At 45.9% G+C, this 21,783-nt stretch overlaps 1 protein-coding gene and 2 pseudogenes across 6 annotated transcripts in view; 2 read left to right on the forward strand and 1 right to left on the reverse strand.

Moving 5' to 3' along the window:
• The window catches only part of HNF1B (HNF1 homeobox B), a 55,848-nt gene extending 52,521 nt beyond the window's left edge, over window positions 1-3,327 (forward strand). For all 6 annotated transcript variants that reach the window (XM_077852264.1, XM_077852263.1, XM_077852262.1 and 3 more), the window contains one exon: window positions 2,375-3,327. In XM_077852264.1, the coding sequence (XP_077708390.1) occupies window positions 2,375-2,505 (131 nt within the window). In that variant the 3' untranslated portion in view covers window positions 2,506-3,327. The remainder of the gene's footprint in view (window positions 1-2,374) is intronic.
• Window positions 3,328-6,503: 3,176 nt separating this feature from the next.
• On the forward strand, window positions 6,504-7,112 carry LOC144285282 (prefoldin subunit 1 pseudogene; annotated as a pseudogene).
• Window positions 7,113-11,908: 4,796 nt separating this feature from the next.
• On the reverse strand, window positions 11,909-12,354 carry LOC144285441 (large ribosomal subunit protein eL32 pseudogene; annotated as a pseudogene).
• Window positions 12,355-21,783: the final 9,429 nt, after the last annotated feature.

Genomic DNA, 21,783 nt, shown 5'->3' on the forward strand with positions numbered 1-21,783 from the left:
TAGCTCAAATGTTACCACCTCAAGGAAGCCCCTCCTGATTGCCCTCTGTAAATCATTCCCTTTTCCTTCAAATCAGCCTAACCTGTTATCATGCTTATTTTTCTACAGAGCATTCATCTCCATCTGAAATTTTATTTTATAGACATATGTACATATATATATACATATATATGCTCACACATGTGTATACACACATATATATTCATTTACATACTATTCAAAAACTCTGCGAGGATAGGGACAGGATCTTAGTCATGGCTGCAACTTCAGTGCCTGAAACAGTGCTAAGCGTATAGAAAGCATTCAAAAATGTGTTCAATAAAGGAATGATCATTACCTGCTTCAAAGGGTTGGTGTGCGAATCCAATACAAGGATGTGTGTAAAGCCCTTTCTTGGCATGGTGCCTGGCACACCGTCGGACCTCCATGAATGTTGGCCCTAAACATATATAATAAGCCTCTTGAACCAAGGACGTCCTTACTACCACCCCTTTCAGAGGGAAGGTGGGCAGGATTCCCGTGGAGCTGGGTATGCTGGGCCTTGGTTCCGAGGGACCACAGCGCACCCCTTATCAACTGTTTGTGTTTAGACTCTGAAGGGGACAAATAATTCGAGTTCCTTTGACAACATTTAGAGCTCTGCCACCATTTTATTATGTGAGCAAACATTTGATAGCTGGGAAGCCCATCCCTAATGACAGGTCATAGAATCTCGCTGGCGTCTCCTTATCTGCCCTTCTTGTTTGCGCTTCTATTGAAACCTGCAAGGTCACAAGCCATTTCTCTCTCCTCACCTGAAATCTGAAAATTGGAAAAAGGCTGATAGTGGGAAGTCAAGAGACTCAAAAGTGGGGGTGGGTGGCGGGAGGAAGAGGAGGCAAAGGGTATCAGAGGACCCTGACCGGGGCCTCAAGAATTTCAAAGGGTCAGAGCCTGTCCCCTCTAATGAATGTGCAGCTCAATCATGCTCTGAAGAAGGTTCATAGACCAGACCCTGTATAGCCCGGTGCTAATTCTGAGCACTTCTCGTGTGTCGGCTCACCTGACCCCTCAACAACCTCCATTTTATGGGTGAGAACACTGAGGCACAGAGAGGGTGCCTTGACTAAGAACACGAAGCTAATGGAAGACTGTTCACCTCAGAACATGTTAGAAAGAACACGTGCCAGAGGGCACCCAGAACCAGTTTGAATCTGTCTCTATGCTGCCTGAGTTCTGCAAACCTTGGACAATTCACTCTCTTTGAGCTGGTCTTCCTAATCTGTAAAATGGGCATGATGGCAGCCTCATACAGGATTATGGGTGGGAGCACTGATTCACGAGATAAGCATGGGATAATAGGCCTTTAGTAGTAATGATAGGCGTGTGTGTGTGCAAATGTGCGCACGCGCACCACACACATGACCATGCATGTGGGCTTCTGAGTGTTTCAGGAAGAGTCTTCGGAGAGAGAGCCATTAAAGCCAAAAAGCAGAACTTTCTCCTTAAATGCCAAAACAGGTGAAAGGGAAGGAAGAAGCTAGGAAAGCAGAAAGGGCCTCTCTGGAGGGAAAAGGCTAGGAATAATGTTCCATGACAGCTGAAATGAATGAGGCCCAGGGCTCTGGCAGGAGAGGCTGCCCCAGGACGGAGGGTGTGGCTCCTCTGGGAGGGTTTCTCCATCCATCCTGGAGACTCCTGACCCCCACCCCCAGCTCCCCGGGGAAGCCTGGCATCAGAGGCCTTCAGCCTAGATTTTTTGCCTTACTTGGAGCAAGCCTATAGAAAACATTTGCAATTTCCCACACTTCTTCCCCAATATGTTGTGTGAGCAAGCGATGATTTTCTCAGGTTCTTCATAGCCTGTTGCTCAGGTAGTTCAGTAGCACTGGTACAATCTGGGAGCTGATTAGAAACACAGGTGCCAAGGCCCACCTCAAGCCCACTTGGTCGGAATCCACATGTTTCACAGGCTGTTGGGGACCCATAGATCCATTAAAGTCTGGGGATCGGTGGCCCGGGGGGACCCCTGTCCTTAGATGTGTTAAGAAAAGGACGCTTACTTCCACGAGAGGCAAGAGCTCCCTCCCTTACAAGTTGCAACCCCATGGAGCACACGGTAAGCCCCACGATCGCAGAAAGAGGAGCTTGACTTGAGGATAAAGCTCAGTGAGCTGTGACTCTTTCAAGGGCCGCAGCAGTTCACCTCTGTGTCCTGAAGTGGCCGGGAAACCTGGCTCGTGAGTTCTCCTACGGGGAGCATGCTTCAGGACCACCATGGGACACCGGCGGGCCCTTGGCTGGCCGAGTGGGGCCTCAGCTCCCCCAGAGAAGCCAAACGAGTGGCATCATCCCTGCTCTCTGCACAGCTGAGCTCTCTCTCCTCTCTCTACAGTGCCCCCTCCAAGCCTGGTGATGCCCACTCACTGCTCACTTTGTGCACGGCAACAAGGACCCCATTTTCCGCGCCGTCACCCTCCGGGCCGCTGTCACAGAAAAGCCCTGGGGCCTGACAGGCACCTCTGAGAGGTCCCTGCCTACCTGACATCCCGCTGGCGCCTCAGACAAGGACAATGCGCTCGGAGGCACAGCCCAGAGGGCAGCTTCCCTTCCCTTCTATGCAGTATTGTCGCCACACCTCTCCGAGATGTCAGGTACTGCCACTCGGCCTCCGGGTAGCAGACAAGAAGCCACGGAGGCGGAAGAGAGAAAGCTGTCGTGTCTACACTGTACTCCTTCATCGAACAAACTGATGCGAAAAACTTGAATCTGTTACTGAAATGAGGAGGACACATGCTATTGAACTGAGCCACACATTCTGTAAATATCAGCAGCCTCCTGTCCCCCCCCCAGCCCCCCCCAGCTGATTGTGAGATTTCTTTTGAAGAAGTAAAATTTCTCCAATGGGTGTAAACTATAACCTACCGTATGTAATTAAGTGCAATTGCCCCTCCATTCCCCTTCCCCCCTACCCTGTATATACCACTAAAGTGTCTATTAGTTCTCTTTGTAAAGACCAGAGTTGGATTTTCAAAGTGATTATTCCCCCTCACCCTTTTCCCCCCATGGAGAAATATCCCGGGTTGGAAGTGAAGCCTCCTGTCCCTTTCCCTTGGGCCTGGACACACACAGGACGGTCTGGGGCTGACTGCCAGCTCACTCCAATCTCCTGTCATTCAGACACACTTCTGGATCCAGGAGGGGCTGAACCTAGGGCCAGAGTAATATCCTAGCTTCCGGTGGGGGCCCGGGGTTCAGCCCCAAGGCAGGAAAACCGGCTGCTGGATAGCGCAAGGAAAGAGGACCCTTTCAGAGCGCCCTCCATTAAAACAGTTTATTTTATCACTGCCCAGAGTCTCCTATTTCTGTCTCTGATGTTTCCTCTTCCACGATTCCTCCAAGAAACCCTGGCCCTGTTTCCCCGTGGACTTTTCCATTTCTTCCACTGGGCTCGTGGCTGTCTCAGTGTCTTGGTGCCGGCTGTACTGCTAAGGTAAGGAGAGTTGCTTCCCCCAGCCACACTCCACAAGGCCCTCCGAGGAGCTCTGACCAGAGCAGGAGGCAACACCTTTGTCTTCCCCATCACTCACAGGAATGGAGGAATAAAACCAGCTCTTGGTAATAGGTAAAAAGCAGGAAAAATAGAAACCCTGTGGGTGTGTAACTTTATTGGCCTCATTTGAAGTGTTAACCTCAACCTTTCCTTCCTTCTACAGAGCTGTTAGTCACTAGGAGAATGGGCTCCTATGAGTGTTGCCTCCTGCCAGGGTCTCCCCCTCAGCAAGGGTGCTAATGAACACAAAGAGTCCAAAAGGTGAAAGGCCAAAGGCCTGGACTCTCCACCAGCAGGGGCTTTACCACAAATAATCCAGTGTGGACTTTGGGAAGGAGGATGTACCTGTCAGCTTTGCCGTCTCCTCTTGAACAGCATAGACCTATCAGCAGCATGTGGTTTCTTGCTTCTAGTCTGAGCATTTCCCAGGCAAGGTGTGAGCAAGGGAATTATGCTGAGCAAACCCCAAGAAACAGGTTTTTCAAAATCCTAATGTAGTAGAAGATGCACCTCACAATGAGCTGTGCAGACTTATGGAGTACTGACTCTACTATGTGCCCAGGACCGGGGTGGCTAGATAGGAAATGCTGACTTCCTTTGGTTCCTGGCTCCCCTGGATAATGTAAGTGGAGCTGAAGTGGTCAAAAGAAAATTCATGATTGGGTTGAGAGGAGTGGAGGCCAAGACCAAGCACCCCATGTCAGGAGAGGCCAAGTTCCCCTGTCTCTAGCTGAGATGTCCTATTGGATTGATTTGTGTGAGCTCTAGGAAGAGAAGGGAATATAGGCCTCAAGCCCTAGCTTTCACTGGAACCCTCTATCTGGACTCACACTGTTGCTGGGCCAGCAAGTATCTGCCTTTGATAGATTTTAGTTTTGCATTGTTGCAATAACCCTGAGAACCCAGAAGGTCTTATTCATCCAAGAGGCAGAGCTGGAGGCTAAAGGGACCAAGGATGGATGGGTTGGAAGTCTTCAGGGACTTTTCCTAACCAAACCCTATATAAACCAAGACACTTAGGAGACAACCCTGGCAAGGTTAGCACTTCTGCTCTGAATCAAGCAGGGACATCCTAGACTGGCTCTACTAGGAGAAGGGGGTCACCATGTAGGGGTCATTTGGAATTACCCACTCTGCAGATTCACTTGCAACTAAAAATCCCCATTCTTCTCCAGAACCCTATGGATTGACATTTCCAGGGTCTCTCTTTTCACCTGGAGCCCAGACTAACAACACACAGATGGACCTGTTTTTCCCATGACCTGCTGTCATTTTCCAGGGCAAGCTCTGAGGAAGCAGATTGCATTGTAACACCCATGGATAAGGAATGAAATCACGAAGACCTGCCTTATAGCCTATTAACCTTTTCCATGCCACATGGTGGAAGATTCCCCAGCAGAGGCAGAGATAACTGGAGTGTTAGCTGCTAGATTCCAGCGGATAAGCACACAATGCAGACACCCAGGGAATCTGAGCTCTTGGCCCACAGCTGGGTGGCAAGTCTTTGATATTCCTTTTGAAGCCACAATACCTTGAATAGAATCTCCAACTCCAGCACTTAACCCCATCTTCATTGTCCTCCTACCTAAAATTGAGTGATGATAACAGTACCTGCTGTATAAGGTTGTTTGAGGAGTAAATGATTTAATAGGTGTGAACCTATTAATAGAAGTGAACCTGCTGCATAGCGAGAATTCTATCAACCCACAGTGACTTCTCACGCAGTCGTCTGGGCTTTGTTGCGATTTCTGGATAACCTCATCACAAATATGATGCTTGGTAAAGAAAACGGCCAAACTACTGGTAAACTGGTGTTCATATCTATGATATATGGCAAATCCAGCAGGGCACCAAGGATGAGTCAGGGAGGGAGGTCTGAGGAGAGGTGAGAATCTTGGCTGAGGTGAGTCTTTGTCTCCCAGGGGAAATAAGAAGGTAAAATGCAGTGACCTTGCAGAAAGTGTGAGAGCCAGGAGACCCAGACCAGAGCTGGAAGTGCCCCTGCAGGCGGGTGGGAGCCATGGAGGAGGAATGCCCAGAGCAAGGAATGGGGTGGATCTGGAGGAAGCAAGAGCAAACTTCTTCCCAAGGAAAATCAGGACTGATGTGTCCCCTTTGAATTAGGAATTAATTCAAACACCATCAAAATCTGCGCCGGGTTATGATTGCCAATGCGGTGACATATGACATATCCACATTTTAATACTTCAGACACACCCCAATAGCGACAAACAGGCTGAATATTCATGAGAAGCTGCAATCCGCTCAACCCAAATGCCTATAAAGCCTACCCCTCCCTCTCCATCCCTCCCTCCCTTCCCCATTGCCTCCCCCTCCTCTCCCCTCCCTCTCTTCCCCCCTCTCTCTGCCCCCAATTCTGGTACAGAGGTCATCTTGGCTAGGCAAATACTAGATTGTCAGCCAAGATTTATAACATGATCCTACTTTTTAAATGAATCTTTGGGGTATGCAGGACTTCACACACGCTTGAGTGACCATATTTTCCTGGATGTATGTACAGTGCTGTGCGCATGTATAGAGAGGAAACACGTTCTGAGGGAGAGCAGAGCAAAGCAAACAAGTGTCGGGGGGGTAACATCAAAAGCAGGAATCATCAAAGTGGTTTCACACAGTCCTCATATGTATGTTTATGCCAACAGGTCACACGACACAAACACATGATATTTCTTTGCAGTCTCCACATATTTAATTTTCTTACCTACTGTTACATTCCCAAAAGGCAGGTTCCTTTTCTATGTCCTATTGTCCAGACAACCTTAATAAGCCAATTATATTAAATTATTCTCAATTAGGAAAGGGATAAAGAGAGAGGGCTATTTTTTTTTTAAAGACAAAAAAAAAAAATCCCCATATAAGGAAAGTGTGCCTGATTTCTTGAGCGATTGTAAGAACTTCTGCGTATCCCCTTTGCTTTTGGAAACACCATCTAGTCCAAAATAATGCTTCGCATTTATTTATTCAAGAAATATTTACTGACACCTATAATGTGCCAGGCACCATTGCTCTAGACACTGAAGGTACATCAGTGAACCAAATAAATAAAAATTCTTCCCCTTCTTGGGGCATCTGGCTGGCTCAGTTGGTGGAGCACGTGACTTGATCTCAGCATCATGAGTTTGAGCCCCACTTTGGGTGTAGAGATTAATTAAAAAAAAAAAAAAAAAGAGGCAGGCGCACCGAGTGAACCGAGATGGCAGCTCCCGTGGATCTGGAGTTGAAGAAGGCCTTCACAGAACTTCACGCCAAAGTTACTGACACTCAACAGAAGGTGAAGCTTGCAGACATACACATTGAACAGCTAAACAGAACGAAAAAGCACACACATCTTACAGATACAGAGATTATGACTTTGGTAGATGAGACTAACATGTATGAAGGTGTAGGAAGAATGTTTATTCTCAGTCCAAGGAGGTAATTCACAATCAACTGTTAGAGAAACAGAAAATAGCAGAAGAAAAAATTAAAGAACTAGAACAGAAAAAAATCCTACCTGGAGCGGAGTGTGAAGGAAGCTGAGGACAACATCCGGGAGATGCTGATGGCATGAAGGGCACAGTAGGAAATCTCCAGCCGAAGCTTCCAGCCCCCTCCCATTCCTGGCAAGGGCAGGTGGGGGGCCCATGTGGAGAAACTTCTCTTCTGCCCTGGTGGACTTTTTATTTGGATGATCTCATAACCCTGTGTTTTCTACTTCACCATGATTCCCTTTCAGACCCCAGTTCTGTATTTTTTATCCTGGCTCTGTCTGCTACCCCTGTCCAGAACACTCTTCTCCCCTGGGGGTGAGTCACAAACTCCCAGGAGAAGGAGATGGGAGCCATACAGATAGGGGAGCTCTGCCCAAGCCTAACTAGTTATGCTCCTTAGACCAATAAAAGGCATGTGTCCCCCCCCCAAAAAAAAAGACAAACAGGGGAGACAAGCACTAACTGTGAATGTATGTGTGATGACAAAACTATCTATGAAAAATCCAACAGGGAGGCTAGAGTTGGAGCTGAGAGACACGGAGAACAGTGGGTCAGGAGGAGAGCAGGCTGTGGGACAAGACGGAAAATGACAGAAGGACCAAGGGACTTGTCACCATCTGAAGGGACTGCTGAGCTGCCGTGAGGACCTGGTTTTTACTCCAAGGGAGCTGGGAGCCTGCAGAGAGTTATGTACAGAGCAGGGACAAGATTTAACTTATGTTTTCCGGGGGGGGGGGGGGTGTCCCTCTGGCAGCTGAGTTGTGGGGAGGGACCAAGAGTGATAGCAGAAAACCATCAGAAGACGTGGCTGTCATCGGCCTGAGACCACGGGCGGCGGTGGAGGTGAAGAGAGGCAGTCTGATTGCGGGTGTCCTCTAAAGAGAGAGGATTTGGAGGCACCTAATTTCCCAGTGGTTTTCATGCAGAGAGTGAGAAAGAAAGACGTTGCAAGTTTGGGGGCCTGAACAAAGTAGGAAATAGAAATTGATGTTGTAGAAAGTGAAAAACAGAGTTGCTAGAGCACGGACTCTATGTCAGATATTCTTTAAAGTGGCACTTTAGGAAGCAACTTGGTAGGAGCTCATGCCATCATCCTGCTATTAGCGTAGCCCTGATGTGATGTCGGAGCTCTCTGAGGGAGGGGGACAATACCATGACATCCAATCATTCAGCCAACAGCATGTTTATTGAGTAATTACTATGTACTACATAGTCTTCTAGACATAGGGAGAAAAGCCATTTCAAAAGGCCACTTTGGGGACACCTGGGTGGCTCATTCGGTTGGGTGTTCAACTCTTAATTTTGGTTCAGGTCATGATCTCAGGGTTGTGAGATCAAGCCCCACATTGGGCTCCCTGTCAGCGGGGGTTCTGCTTCTCCCCTCCCTCTGCCCCTCCTACCTACCCTTGCTCTCTCTCAAATAAACAAAATTTTTTAAAAATTCATGATTATTTCACAATATATATAAATCAAATTACATGCTGCATGCCTTAAACTTACACACTTTTTTATGCCAATTATTTATTGACAAAACTGGCAGGGAAAAAATCATTATATTTGTAAAACACATTGCCTTGCCCAGGAAACATGAATGGTAAGGAGAAAGGTGATAGTTTCTTAATCTTTAGGACATCTACTTTCAAGAGGAGCCATACTTTGGAGAAGTTTGAATTAATAAGTAAATGAAAAACTTAAACGTGTTGCTCACGTTTGTATTAAGGAAGCAGAACAACAGGCTACCACTGTAGTTAGGGTTAACCATTCATCCACTTCTTTGTTCATCTAGTAAATATTTGCTGCTACTGTATAAAGTTGTGGTTAAGAGCTCAGGCTGGAGAGCAATACAAATCTAAGTTCAAATCCTGGCTTTGCCATTTACTAGATGTGTGATCTTGGGAAGTCTACTTAGCCTCTCTGTCTCTATATCTGAAAATAATGTTGTCATAATGATGAAAGAAGATGCAAGGTACATGAAGCCCTTTGCCTGGTGTATTATGACCCGATTACTGTTAATTATTGGCATCCAGTCCTTCCGGGACTACCACTTGAGAAAACATGATGGGCCCCAACTCCACTGTCACTGACTGTCTTCCCCCTGTTCTAGTAGAACAGGGACTTGGTTTTTGTTCACTATTTGGGCCCCATCGTTTGGTACCTGGCATATATGAGGTACTCAGTAAATATTTTTTGAATGAATGAGTGTGTGTACGTATGTCATGGAGTTTACTAGTCAAATATCTGGAAAATGACCCACAGAATACCTACCACCACCACTATCTCAAACTCCTCAGACTTCAAAGGAAGGAGCAAGTCATTGTTATTACTATTTTTTTCTAAGAAGATTTTATTTATTTAAGAGAGAGCACATGCATGGTGGGGAGGGGCAGAGGGAGAGGGAAAGAGAGAATCTCCAGCAGACTCCCTGCTGAATGTGGAGCCTGATGCGGGGCTCAATCCCATGACCCTGAGATCATGACCTGAGCTGAAACCAAAAGTCAGATGCCCAACAGACTAAGCCACCCAGGTGCCCCCTCGTTGTTATTACTTTTATAAATGGGGATATGAAGAGAAGAAATAGATAAAAGTGGAGGTCCTAGGTAATGTCTTATGGCTAGTATAGTTCTAGGGCTAATTAGACCATCTTGGAACCCATTCTGCCTCCTGAGCAGAAGGAAACCAACAACAGATCACTTCTAACTACCCATGGACTCAATCTCTATACCCCATCTGCAAATATTCCCATCATCCACAGGAAGATGTCCAGATTGCAATCTTCTCAAGGAGAGAACCCCTAGGCTATACCTATCTTCACCAGCCCAACCCAGGTCTTCATTCCCTTAAATGTGTTCTCTGTGTTTTCATTATGCAAAACATCTAAGTATGGTAGAGAGGCATGTAATAGATTCCCATTCACTCATTCATTCAACAAACCTCTTTTGCACGTTGACTTTGAGCCGGTTTAGTGTGGTGGGTACTAGGGGTTCCAAGATGCCCTGAGGGAGTTCCCAGCTTGGCTGGGGAGACAGACAAATTAGCAGGTGATTGCAATGCAGTGTGTAGGTGTTAGAGTGGTAGGACAATGGAAGCAATTCTGTTTAGATAGAAATCAAAGAAGGTTCTTTGAAAGACACTTGAACTCCGTCATAAAGAATGAGTGACAGTTCACCAGGCAGAGGGGGAGTGGGGAAGACTTTCCACGTCGAGGGACCACAACGAGCCAAATGAATGTACAAATCAATGAGCTTCCATTGTTGTTTCAGCCCAAACCTTCTTCTGTGTTCTGCATGCCGGGGACCCCTGCCTGAACTTCTCTTGCCCTGCTTCTATAAATCATGATCAGACACAGTGAAATATGTTCTCCAGGCTGCAGGGTCCTCGGGTCAAGGTAATGGGTCACTAGTCAGCTGGTGCCTCCAAGGAGTAGACCAGAGTCTGAGAATCAAGTATGTGGGCCCCACATCTCAGATGAGTGGAGGGAAGACATGGGGTAAGGCATGTGATGTTTACGTTCAGAAACTGCAAAGCCACTAGCTTGCAAAGTGTCATTACGTCTGCAGGTGGAGGGTAATTTTCTTGTTACTCAAGGACTCTTGATCGGGCTCAGAATGGTCTCTGGGGAATTGCTTTATGACCCAGAGCCAGGCAGCGATAGATAGGAGATGTGGTTTGCTGGGCAGAAGTTTACAAGGCAGGAAATTGCTTCACTGGGCACAACCATTCATAAGAAACACCTCTGGGAAAAGGAGACTAGGCTCTTGGCAGGTCTGCCCATGGCCATTTGTTTACATCAGCAACAGCCCATGTTCCTGGTTACACAATGTGGCAGCGTCACTTTGAGTGGGGGATCTTTGCCCCATGAAAGAATAAACACATTCCTCACTCGCAATGGAATTAGCAGACCTCACAGACTTTTCAGGGACTCTCCTGGAGGCCTTAATGTCATAGCAAGGTGACTCTAAACAAACTTAGCCCAAATTTGGTTGAATTCCCCTATAAATGGCAGTGCAGGTTCAGATGAAGATACTCCAAAGGTGAAGGGTAGAAAAATGTGACAGTCTTTTGTCAGGCAGTTGCCAAAGCCACTCTGGGTTTCTCAGGAACAATCCAGTCGCTGGTGTAGGGGTCATTGGTCAGTCTTTGGGGGAGGAGGAGATGGAACTATGTGTTGTTTGGACGCATTCCAAAGCCCATGTTTCCATTGTCCCACCAGCTCAGAGCTGAGTCTCGGAGTCCAGAGCTGTTCTGCACTAGAGACATCAGATCCACACATGTCATGGGGAGGAAAGATAAGGGGCAGTGGCCAGTGTCTCCAGAACCATGGGGGTCTGTCTGGCAAGTCCTGGAGGCCTCCAACCCAGCACTGCTCATTAGAATTAAGAGTCACACCCTTGGCCCTACTCCTTCCTGCCCCATTGGTAGCCACATCTCGGTCTCGTGCTGGCCAGGTGAGCTTCAAGGGGCTGCTTCGCTTCTCTGAGGCCTCAGGTTCTGTCTCTGTGAAATGGGGAACTTAACATGTCACTTAGATTCACAGCTCTAAAGTGAGGATCCAGTGAGACTCTGAATTTTGTCACAAACGTGTTCGCACACCTAGGGTTTAGTGTACCGTCCTGGGGCAGTTTGGCAAGTCGGCGAACTTGGAGAGGAATTTTGTTTTATGTTTTTTACCTTCATATGAGAAGTTGCAGATGGTGAGGTGAATCCACCGTTACTTCTGAGTTAGTACAGAACCTGTTGTTTGTGTATTTACGCTTCTGGACAGAACATTCCAGGGCAGGAGCAGCCGGCAGCAGAAGGCCCTGGGCCTGCTCTGCCTGAGTTTCTTTCACTTCCCTGGAGAATATTTGTTTAATTCTGTCTGCCATTGGTAAGTTCTTTTTTTGTAGTTTCATGGTTTTACCAACACAAATACGACATGCACATAAGCTGTCTCTTCATTTTCTTCACTGTGCAGCCTGGCATTGGGATTGGTGACTGACGGCCAGCTCGGCTGCTCTTTCCACAGTGGCCTTGCGGTTCTTGGAGGAGACTTTGTAAGCAATCTCTGCACAGTAAGATTTGTTGTACATCAGCAACACTTCAAGCTCTTTGACACTGTGGACTGGGAACTTCAGAAGCCACTGGGCAGCATGTGCCTTGTTTTCTTGTCGCTTCTGAAAGCATTGCTGGGCATCAAGATCTGGCCCTTGAGTCTTCTGTGCACCCTACTGTCAGTGCCTCTGGTTTCCACCAGTTGGGCTTACTTTTAACTTATCAGTCTGACTGGTGCCAGATGAACTTCTTGGTCCTCTTTTTAACAATCTTGGGCTTCTCCAGAGGCCTGAGGGCAGCCATGATGCCAAGTAGCAGATGACTGTCACCTCTGCAGGCAGCGCCGAGGAAGAGAACAGAAGGTGGCACGTAAGGGGTTTCCATTTGCAAGTTCTAAAGGGGCCCAGGCCATGTCCCTCTTGGTCATCATTCTAGTTTCAGTATCTCATATGAATGAGTAAACACATGTGTGAATGCATGAATGAATAAATAAATGGGTTGCATTTTCTAAAATCTGAAAACCAGGGGCACCTGAGTGGCTCAGGGTTAAGCATCTGCCTTTGGTTCAGGTTGTGATCCCAGAGTCCTGGGATTGAATCCCACATCGGGCTCCCTGCATGGAGCCTACTTCTCCCTCTGCCTATGTCTCTGCCTCTCTCTCTCTGTGTCTCTCATGAATAAATAAATAAAATCTTTAAAAATAAACAAAATAAAATCTGAAAACCATTGATATACTGAAACCATAACAAACCCACAGTGGATTACCCAGCTTCTACCTCAACAGATAAGCAGCAACCCTGATTCCCAGTTTCCTTGTACAGATGGAACAGCTGTGTCAGGGAAAGAAAGGTGGGGTACAGTGGTAAAGCCCACTAGGGCAGCCACAAGGACAACTCCTACCCCTTTAGGTGATTAGTTCCTGAAGTATCCACTTTAGTAGTTGTCTTCAAGCCCCTCAGGATCTTGTGCTTCTGTTGGCCTGCCCTGCCCATTCTGTGTGAAGGAGACTGAAAAAAGGGTTAGAGCCACTGTCCCTAGACATTTGGGGAATAGTGTTACAGACCACCTGACCTCCAAACCCTGCCAGAGGAACTAGGATAAGCCTAGAGGGGAAGGGATGATCCTGTGGGTCACCCTGGAGGAATGTGTGGCCAGGGCAGCAAGGGACAGACTTAGAGGAGCACTTAGGTATCAAGGGCATGGCCATGCAAGTATGTTAGAGACCTGCTTCAGGATGGTTCTTGTGCCAGTGTATGGATCTGATGTTCTAAAAGTCATGCTTCTCAAACTGCGGCATAGGGCAGTGAGCCAGGGGGTCCAAGAGGCCACAAGAAAAATAGCTCATCTTCCTGGAACATCAGTTTTCTTCAGAAACAAGTCATGTTAACTGCATTTTTATATAAAAGCAAATGCATGAGCATGATGCAAAATTTGCACATATTTTTAAGATAAAATATGAGGCGGGGGATCCCTGGGTGGCTCAGCAGTTTAGCGCCTGCCTTCAGCCCAGGACGTGATCCTGGAGTCCTGGGATCGAGTCCCACGTCGGGCTCCCTGCGTGGAGCCTGCTTCTCCCTCTGCCTAAGTCTCTGCCTCTCTCTCTGTGTGTCTCATGAATAAATAAATAAAATCTTTTTTAAAAAGATAAAATATGAGGCTTCAAATAAATCTCCTGTTTTTTTTTTTTTTAATTTATTCATGAGAGACACACAGAGAGAGGCAGAGACACAGCCAGAGGGAGAAGCAGGGTCCCTGCAGGGAGTCTGATGTGGGACTTGATCTCAGGACCCTGGGATCACAACCTGAGCCAAAGGCAGATGCTCAACCGCTGAGCCACCCAAGTATCCCAAAGAAGTCTCCTGTTTGCAGTGACCTAAAACCCCGGCCCCTTGAGAAGCACGAATTCACTCTTCTCTGCCATTAATGATACTTTAGTTTCCGAGGCACTGGCCTGAAAGAGCCGTGCAGAAAACACCACCGTGACAATACTCTTACCACCTGTGCGTGATGCCAGACCCCCACTCCATGCAGAGAAGGTGCCCTTGATGAGACAATGGCATTGGTACAACAACGGCCTCTCACATCATCTGGGCTGACCGTCGGATTCAAGAGATCAGCCAGCTGTCCTTCTCCCAGGTTCCTGGAGACATAAATCCCCTGTCTGAGAAGAGGTGTTACACTCCTATTATCATTTGCTGTTTTTCTGGTGGCCTGCATAGCGCTCAGCACAGATGAGCCACTCGGTTAAAAACTGAACTCCAGACAGACACCTGCACCTCCTCCTTCCTTCCCCCTGGGGGCGGTGGCAGCTCTGGCCTCAGATCCCCTGGGCGCCCAAACCAAACAGCAAGGCCATGGCTGACAAGTGCAGCTCCAGTCACCATGAGGCCAAGGCAAGTTTTACTTCCTCTGTTCCCAGGCTAACGGCTTAAGAAATTCATTCCAAATAGAGACACAACATTTTTACTTCTATTCACATCTTTAAAAAGATTTTATTTATTCATGAGAGACACAGAGAGATAGGCAGAGATATAGGCAGAGAGAGAAGTAGGCTTCCTGCAGAGAGCCCGAGGCAGGACTAGATCCCAGAACTCCGGGATCATAACTTGAGCCCAAGGCAGACGCTCAACCACTGAGCCACCCAGGTGCTGTTTTATTCACATTTTTTAAGGTGACACAGGGAAAAGCGGGACAGGGAGATAGCCAGTGAGTTAACAGCTCTACTCTGAATATGCAGAGATCCACAGTGAACGGGATCTGGGTCCGAGGTTATCTGCTGTAAGTTTACTCTGTCAAATTTGGTTGCCAAAGCAGACTCCCTGGGGCCTCCAGCTCCAGCTCCCTCCTGTGACCGCCTGGCAAGTGAAGCTCCTCTGGGTCTCTCTGACTCCAGCATAAGCCCCTGAAATTGGGAATGATGTCTAACTAATCTTCGTGCCCCCTACCGCTTAGTTGGGTCTTTGCACATAAAACACCTCGGTAAGTATTTCCTGGTGATGACTATGACAGCAATTTACCACATAGGAGTTGTTTACCGATGAGTTGTATTCTGTGCAGTCTGCTGGGCATGGGATTAAATGACTAATAAGAAACCCTCTCTTCCCTCAAGGGGCTTGTGGCTTAGCAGGAAGTCACCCTCCCAGACAGTACAAGTGCTGCATGCTCTCTAGCCTGCAGACCCAGAGGCTAATGTGGTGACTTTCCCTGCTAAGCCACAAGTGGGGGCTTGGCCTCCCCCAGCTGAAATCATGGGGGAACCAAAGGGAGGGTGGCATCAAAAGGGTCCTTCCACAATCAGGAATGCCCAGAGTGGGTGGGCCGGAGGATGACCTCCCCATCACCCTGTAGGAAAGTAAGGCCGGGCTAACACCTGTTAAGACAGGTCACTCCCATTTGCCCATTGTCCCGTGTTTGCAGAGGAGGAGCAGAGAACTCCGGGAAGGAAGGGGATGGGTCACAACCAGGTGAGCCTCCTTTCTGTGGCACCACAAGCATGGCACGGAGATAGGGCGGCCGTCCTAGAAGGATTTACAACTCCAGATTTCCAGGTCTTATCGCAAAGAAGCTCTTTCTCAATCGTGACATTGAAGGGAGGGCAGGGGGGCGGTAGGTAGGGACAGGGGACAGGTCAGGGCAGCATGGGGAGGGGGGAATCTAGAAGTGTGTGCATCTGGTTGTGCCAGATAGAGGAGTTCAGGAGGGACAGAGAGCAGGAGCCAGGAGAGAGGTGAGGGGTGGGGTAAGCTGTTCATGGCTGACATTGTATGGGGTATTGAACTGGTTATGCTTGGGGGAGGGAGCAGGTGGCCAGTGTCTCTGGTCGTACCTATAGCTCCTGAGGCAGAGCTTGTCCCTGGGGACAAGGTAAACTGCCCACCTGTGCTGCTTTGGTGATAGAGGGGAGAAGACTCTGTGATGAATGGCTGGCCCCATAGCTGCTAAAGGCACCAGTGCTGCCTTTAGATGCCTTTCTCCCTTCCATCTTCCCCTGCCATCCACTTTCACCTGATGCCACCTGAATAAAAACATCACCCAAGGGAAGCAGCACCCTCTGCAATTTGCCCTGAACCACACTCCAGTAGGGCACCTCGGAGGGAGAAGACTCGGTGTTTCCTTCCATGGCAGGCCTCCTCTGGACTCAGGCCCCAGTCTGCATTCTGTCCTAGGTGGGACCCAGGAGGACTTAAAGGATGTAAAAATATCCTTCTGAGGACCCCCAGAGCATGCCTCTCTCCTCCCGCTTCCTCCAAGACATCAAATGCGTCAGACCTAGCTGGGAGGGTGGAGTTCACAAACACAGCTTGGGGGAGGCTTGTGGGCCTCTCCTTCACCCTCCCCACTCCAGCCTGAGCAAATTCCCTGGGACTTCAAAGCCAGCTGCTTGTTTGTCTGGCCACGGAGCAGCAACAATGCTTTCCCTTTTGACCTAAGAAAGCATCCCTCCATCATTGCAAGAGGACTGCTGGCCAGGGGGGGCAGCTGAGAGCACAGATGTGAAGTGGGCATGCCTGCCAGCCTGCCCTGCCAGTCCCAGACCAGGGGATGCATTGAGAAGGCCCGATGGGAACTGTGTCCCCAGGCTGCTGGATACACCTCTGGAAAGACTGCCCCAGCCAGGACTCAGTTCAGAGAGGGCAGGCTCCACCCCACCACAGGATGGTGTGACTGGGCATACCAATGTACTGGGAATGGAGACCACAAGCCCATGCACTGCTCCCCTGAAGGCTACCCTTGGTTCCAGGAACTGCTCACCATGAACATGGTGGTGTAGCACGTGTGCTTGTCTGTGCCAGGTATATATGTGTCCATACACACATGTGTGCACAGGAGTGGGCATAGCCCAGTGATCCCAGACACCAGCATATGGATATGGTTCTCTAAGAACTCTGCTCACAACTCTCGTTCTGAAAACAAATTTTTATGCTTGATCTGAATGTAAGAGCAGAGAATAGTATATGAGAAGCAGTAAATTAATCCAGCCAATTAGTTCAAGGAATGGAGAAACCTATCTTAGGACTTACTGAAGGCCTTACCTACCTTTCGACTTACTTTTCTGCCCGGTCAATGATGAAACACTCGTATTTTCAGGGATCCTCAAAAAGGCATGAAAAATCTTCCCAGATTGTAGCATCCCAGAGAGTAGCATCTTTAAGATTTTTTGGTAATAATGATGATGATGATGACTTTTTCCTGAAGAATCTCCCCTCCGCATTTGCCATCCCACATAGAAGAGGATAGTGAGAGCGTCTAGGCTCTTTCTGAAAAGACGGCCCCAGAGTAGATGCACTCTAGTGTAGGGGAAGGTGTGTGGACCCTAACGTCACCCAGAGCTGGGTTCACATCCTAATTCTGTCACTTATTCCCTGCATGACCCCAAGGACATTATTTAATACTCTGATCTTACATTTCTTCATCTGAAGCCTCCTGGAAGATTCTACACTCAAGAAAGGAATGTTGCTCGTGATTATAACAAGAGGAAATTATTTGGTGAAAAACTGCTTTGCAGCAGGAACCCAGGTCTGGGGCTGCAGGTTCAACATGTGAAGTATCCATGGCAGCTTCCTTCACAGTTTAGAGATGCAGCGCCCATGGTGGTTTAGAGCCCAGACACCACATCAGGGCTGCCATGGTCCAATCCTACACACCACTTTCAGTTGCCACCACTTAGGCATGCACTTAATCTCTGTGCCTCACTTTCCTTCCCTGTAAAGCAATGATAATAGTAGTCTCTACCACAAAGGATGATTTCCAAAACAAAATGAGTTAATGCATACAAAGTACTTGATAAAGAGGTGGCACAACGTAAGTGCCATATCATGCTTGCAATTTTTATTATTGTATTGTCAACACTGGAGTCACACCACACTGTTCTTGTAAATACTGTCCAGGCAAAATTACAAATATTTGGTGGAAATGAGGAACATGTGTTGGGGTAGGAGTAGGGGAAGGTTTATTGATTTGTAAGTATGGATTGGCCAGCAGGACAGGAGCAAGGCAGCTGGGATTTTGATCTCAAAAGCATACCCTGAAATTCATTTGTGTTAGAAGAATGATAACCTCACTAAACCAGATGGTACAAAGCTGAGCAGAGAACTCTGACTCTTGCTGTCCCTTCCCTTCCTGGGGTTCTTCTATCATCTCTTAAAAAAGTTTTAAAAATCATGAGATTTTTGGTTTCCTGTAAGAAATTTATTTTTCTTAAAGATTTTTTTTATTTATTTGAGAGTGTGTGTGTGTGAGAGAGAAAGTGAGTGAGAGAGAGCATAAGCGGGGAGGAGGAAGAGGGAGAAGCAGACTTCCCACTGAGCAGGGAGCCTGATGCAGGACTCCATCCCAGGACCCTGGAATCATGACCTGAACCAAAGGCAGATGCTTAACTGACTGAACCACCTGAACCACCTAGGTTCCCTCATGTAAGTAATTTAAACTCTATAGAAATTTCAAAGCTCTGAAATTTGAGTTTTATCCTGTCTCAGGACAGCAGCCCCAAATGCCCCTCCCTGGCTAATGAGGTGTTTCCTGGTAACCTGTTGGCAGCCTCCAAGCTGCAGATACTTCCCCTTTTGTCCCTATAACAGAGTAGATTTCTGTCCTAGTTGCCTCCCCACAGACCTCACCCTGACCTAGAGAGCTCCGAAGTGCTGCAGAAAGGGGAGAGGGGATAGAATGGGGGAAAAGCCAAATAAGCCACCATAGCTCCTAGCCTGAATTATTAGGCAATGCAGAACAACCTCTCCTTGCATTCCCAAGTCCAGATCTCACTAATACACAGAAGGCATGCTTTATCACATTTATAGATGGCTGGTTATGAAGTAGGAATACAAATGACCAAATTTAATGGGATTCATATAATATAAATTTAATATTATATATAAATGTAAATTTATATTAAAATATAAATTATATATGTATATATATTTTTTCCTGTATTCCTGCTTTGGGAGCTTTTTCTTCTCTTTTGAACAAATAACAGATTTTCAGTGATGTAGTTCAAATGAAAAATATATGGGTTTAGTTAACCCTAAACTTAAGTCAGCAATGTACCATAGTACTGAGAAGACAAAATCAAGAGTGCATCAATCGAAGTCACTGTGTCCAGATCATGTGACATAAGAACCCCACTTGTTTGCAATCAGACTCCACCTTAAAGTCTGGGCATCACTTTTCAAGAGGGACATTGACCAACTGGAAACCACTGAGAAGAGAATAATAAGAAGAATGAAAAATCTGGAAATTATCTCATTCAGACAATAGCAAACATCCGGGAGATGCGTTGTCTCACAGGGAAGATCTAAGGAGAACAAATAGTTGAAGAGGTGTGATGTAGATGAGAAAACACATTGCTCTCTGAACCACAGGGCAGATCATAGACTACAGGAGAATTATTCAACTGTTTGCCAATGAAGTGAATCCACCCTAGCAGTAGGTAAAGGTTGGAGGATCATCTTTCAGAGATGTAGGATAGGGATAACTATATTAAATAGGAGGTTGGAAAAGAAAAGAAACCATTCAACTCTGAAAGTCTGAGTTTATTTAAAAAAAAATTATAAATGGGCCAAATCTTCTGTTTAGGCAAAACAATATCTGCCTAACACTCCCACTATTAGAGTCACCTAGCTGGGCAAAAACCATTGTTTGTTCTGAATTATTTCTTTTAAAATGCAATGTGTTAGCTGAGAAATGTGACACATTAGCACAGATAGCTAGCTAGGAGGAAGTTTGGAATCATGGAAATAGCTTTCGACTATGAATCAGAAGATTCTGGTTTGAATCTTCCACTTATTATCTATGTGGTCTTATTTACCTTTTTGAGTTTCTGTTTCTTCATCTATTAAATGAGAATAAAAATGTCTATTCTCAAATACCAAAGGCATATACATTTTGCTGGTACAGACCTATCAGGCACAGCATAGCTCCAGAGCCAATAGTTCTGGTAATGTATCATAGTTAAGGTGACATTCTCCTTTAACGAACAGTTATCAACTTTTACCACTTTCACTCATATTTTAGTGGCTATCCCAGGCAATGCCAAAAGGCAAGGAAAGAAATAAAAGGTACAATGATTGGAAAGGAAAAAATAAAATTACTGCTATTTGTTTACAATGTGAATGTCTTTGTAGAGAATCCAAGAGAATTTAGAGACCAATTATTGTAACTATTATAAGAATTGTACAAAGTTGCTGAATTCAGATGCAGCTTATCAAAAAATCAGAAGCATTCTTATATACCTGCAAAAACTAAGTAGGAAGTGTAATCTTTAAGAGTTTCTGTCACCATATCCACAAAAACTAAAAGGCATGTAGGTATTAGCAATGGATCTAATAAAAGAAGTGTTGATTCAAGTGGAGAAACTATAAACTTTATTGACAGAAGATCTAAATAAATAGGCCATGTTCATGGATGGAATATATTATTTTTTAAATCCCAAATTACTCCACAAATTCAATATAGTTCCAAATAAAAATCTCAACTTGGCCATATCTGTATATAGGAAAATTCCAAGCTAATCGTAAAATATGATAGAAAAGAGCCAAAAATAGTAAAGACAATTTTGAGGAAGAAGGAAAAGAAGGCATTTGCTTTACCACAAGTGAAAAATTTTAATAAGGCTATTGTAATTAAAATAGTGTGATTCTGACACATAGAGAAAAAACTAAATCCAATGAAATGAAATAGCTCAGAAATAGACCCAGGCTTTTAAGAGTTTGATATATTACAGCAATGGCATCACAGATCACTGGGAAAATGATGGACAATCAATAAATGGTGCTAGAAAAAATGATTATCAATATGGAAAAATAAAAATAAAATTATCTTCCTATCTCACACTGTGTATAAAGAGTAACTTAAAGGCTTTGATGTGAAAAAGCAAAATTTTTAAATTCTTAGAATTTTACAGCACAATACTGTAAAGAATAAATTTGACTATGTTAAAATGGAGTTTTTTTTTAAATGGAGATTTAATATATTAAATATGCTTAATATGTTAATTATACATATATTTTTAGAGTTTTTATTTATTTATTTGAGAGAGAGAGACAGAGAGCATGAGCCTGTACAAGCTGAGGGGAGAAGCAAAGGGAGACAGAGAAACAGATTCCCCACTGAGCAGGGAGCCTGACTTGGGGCTTGATCCCAGGGCCCTTAGATCATGGCCTGAACCAAAGGCAGACACTTTACCAAGTGAGCCACCCAGGCACCCTATATTAATTATATTGAAATAGAAAAAAATATTACAAATTGAAAAGTCAGGCTCCAAAGGGGGAGAAAATGCTTACAATGAATGCTACTAACAAAGGGTAAATTTCCAGATTATATAAGAAAGTCTGACAAATTAATTTTTATATACTTTTTAAATTATACATACAATTTTTATAAATTATATACTATATATTATATACAATTTTTAATAAGGACCTAAGAGAAAAATATGCAAAGAATTTGAATAAGCAAGTTACAGAAAAGGAAACACAATGGACAAAAAAACAAAGGTACTTGCAAAAAGCAAAGGTACTTGACCTCATCAGTATTTTGAGAAAAGCAACTTAAAATCCCAATAAGAATGACTTCCAGGGCAGCCCAGGTGGCTCAGCGGTTTAGCGCCGCCTTGAGCCCAGGGCGAAGCCTGGAGACCCGGAATCGAGTCCCACATTGGGCTCCTTGCATGGAGCCTGCTTCTCCCTCTGCCTGTGTCTCTGTCTCTCTCTCTCTGTGTTTCTCATGAATAAATAA

Source organism: Canis aureus, chromosome 16 (genome assembly GCF_053574225.1).
Source record: "Canis aureus isolate CA01 chromosome 16, VMU_Caureus_v.1.0, whole genome shotgun sequence".
Classification (NCBI taxonomy): Eukaryota; Metazoa; Chordata; class Mammalia; order Carnivora; family Canidae; genus Canis; species Canis aureus.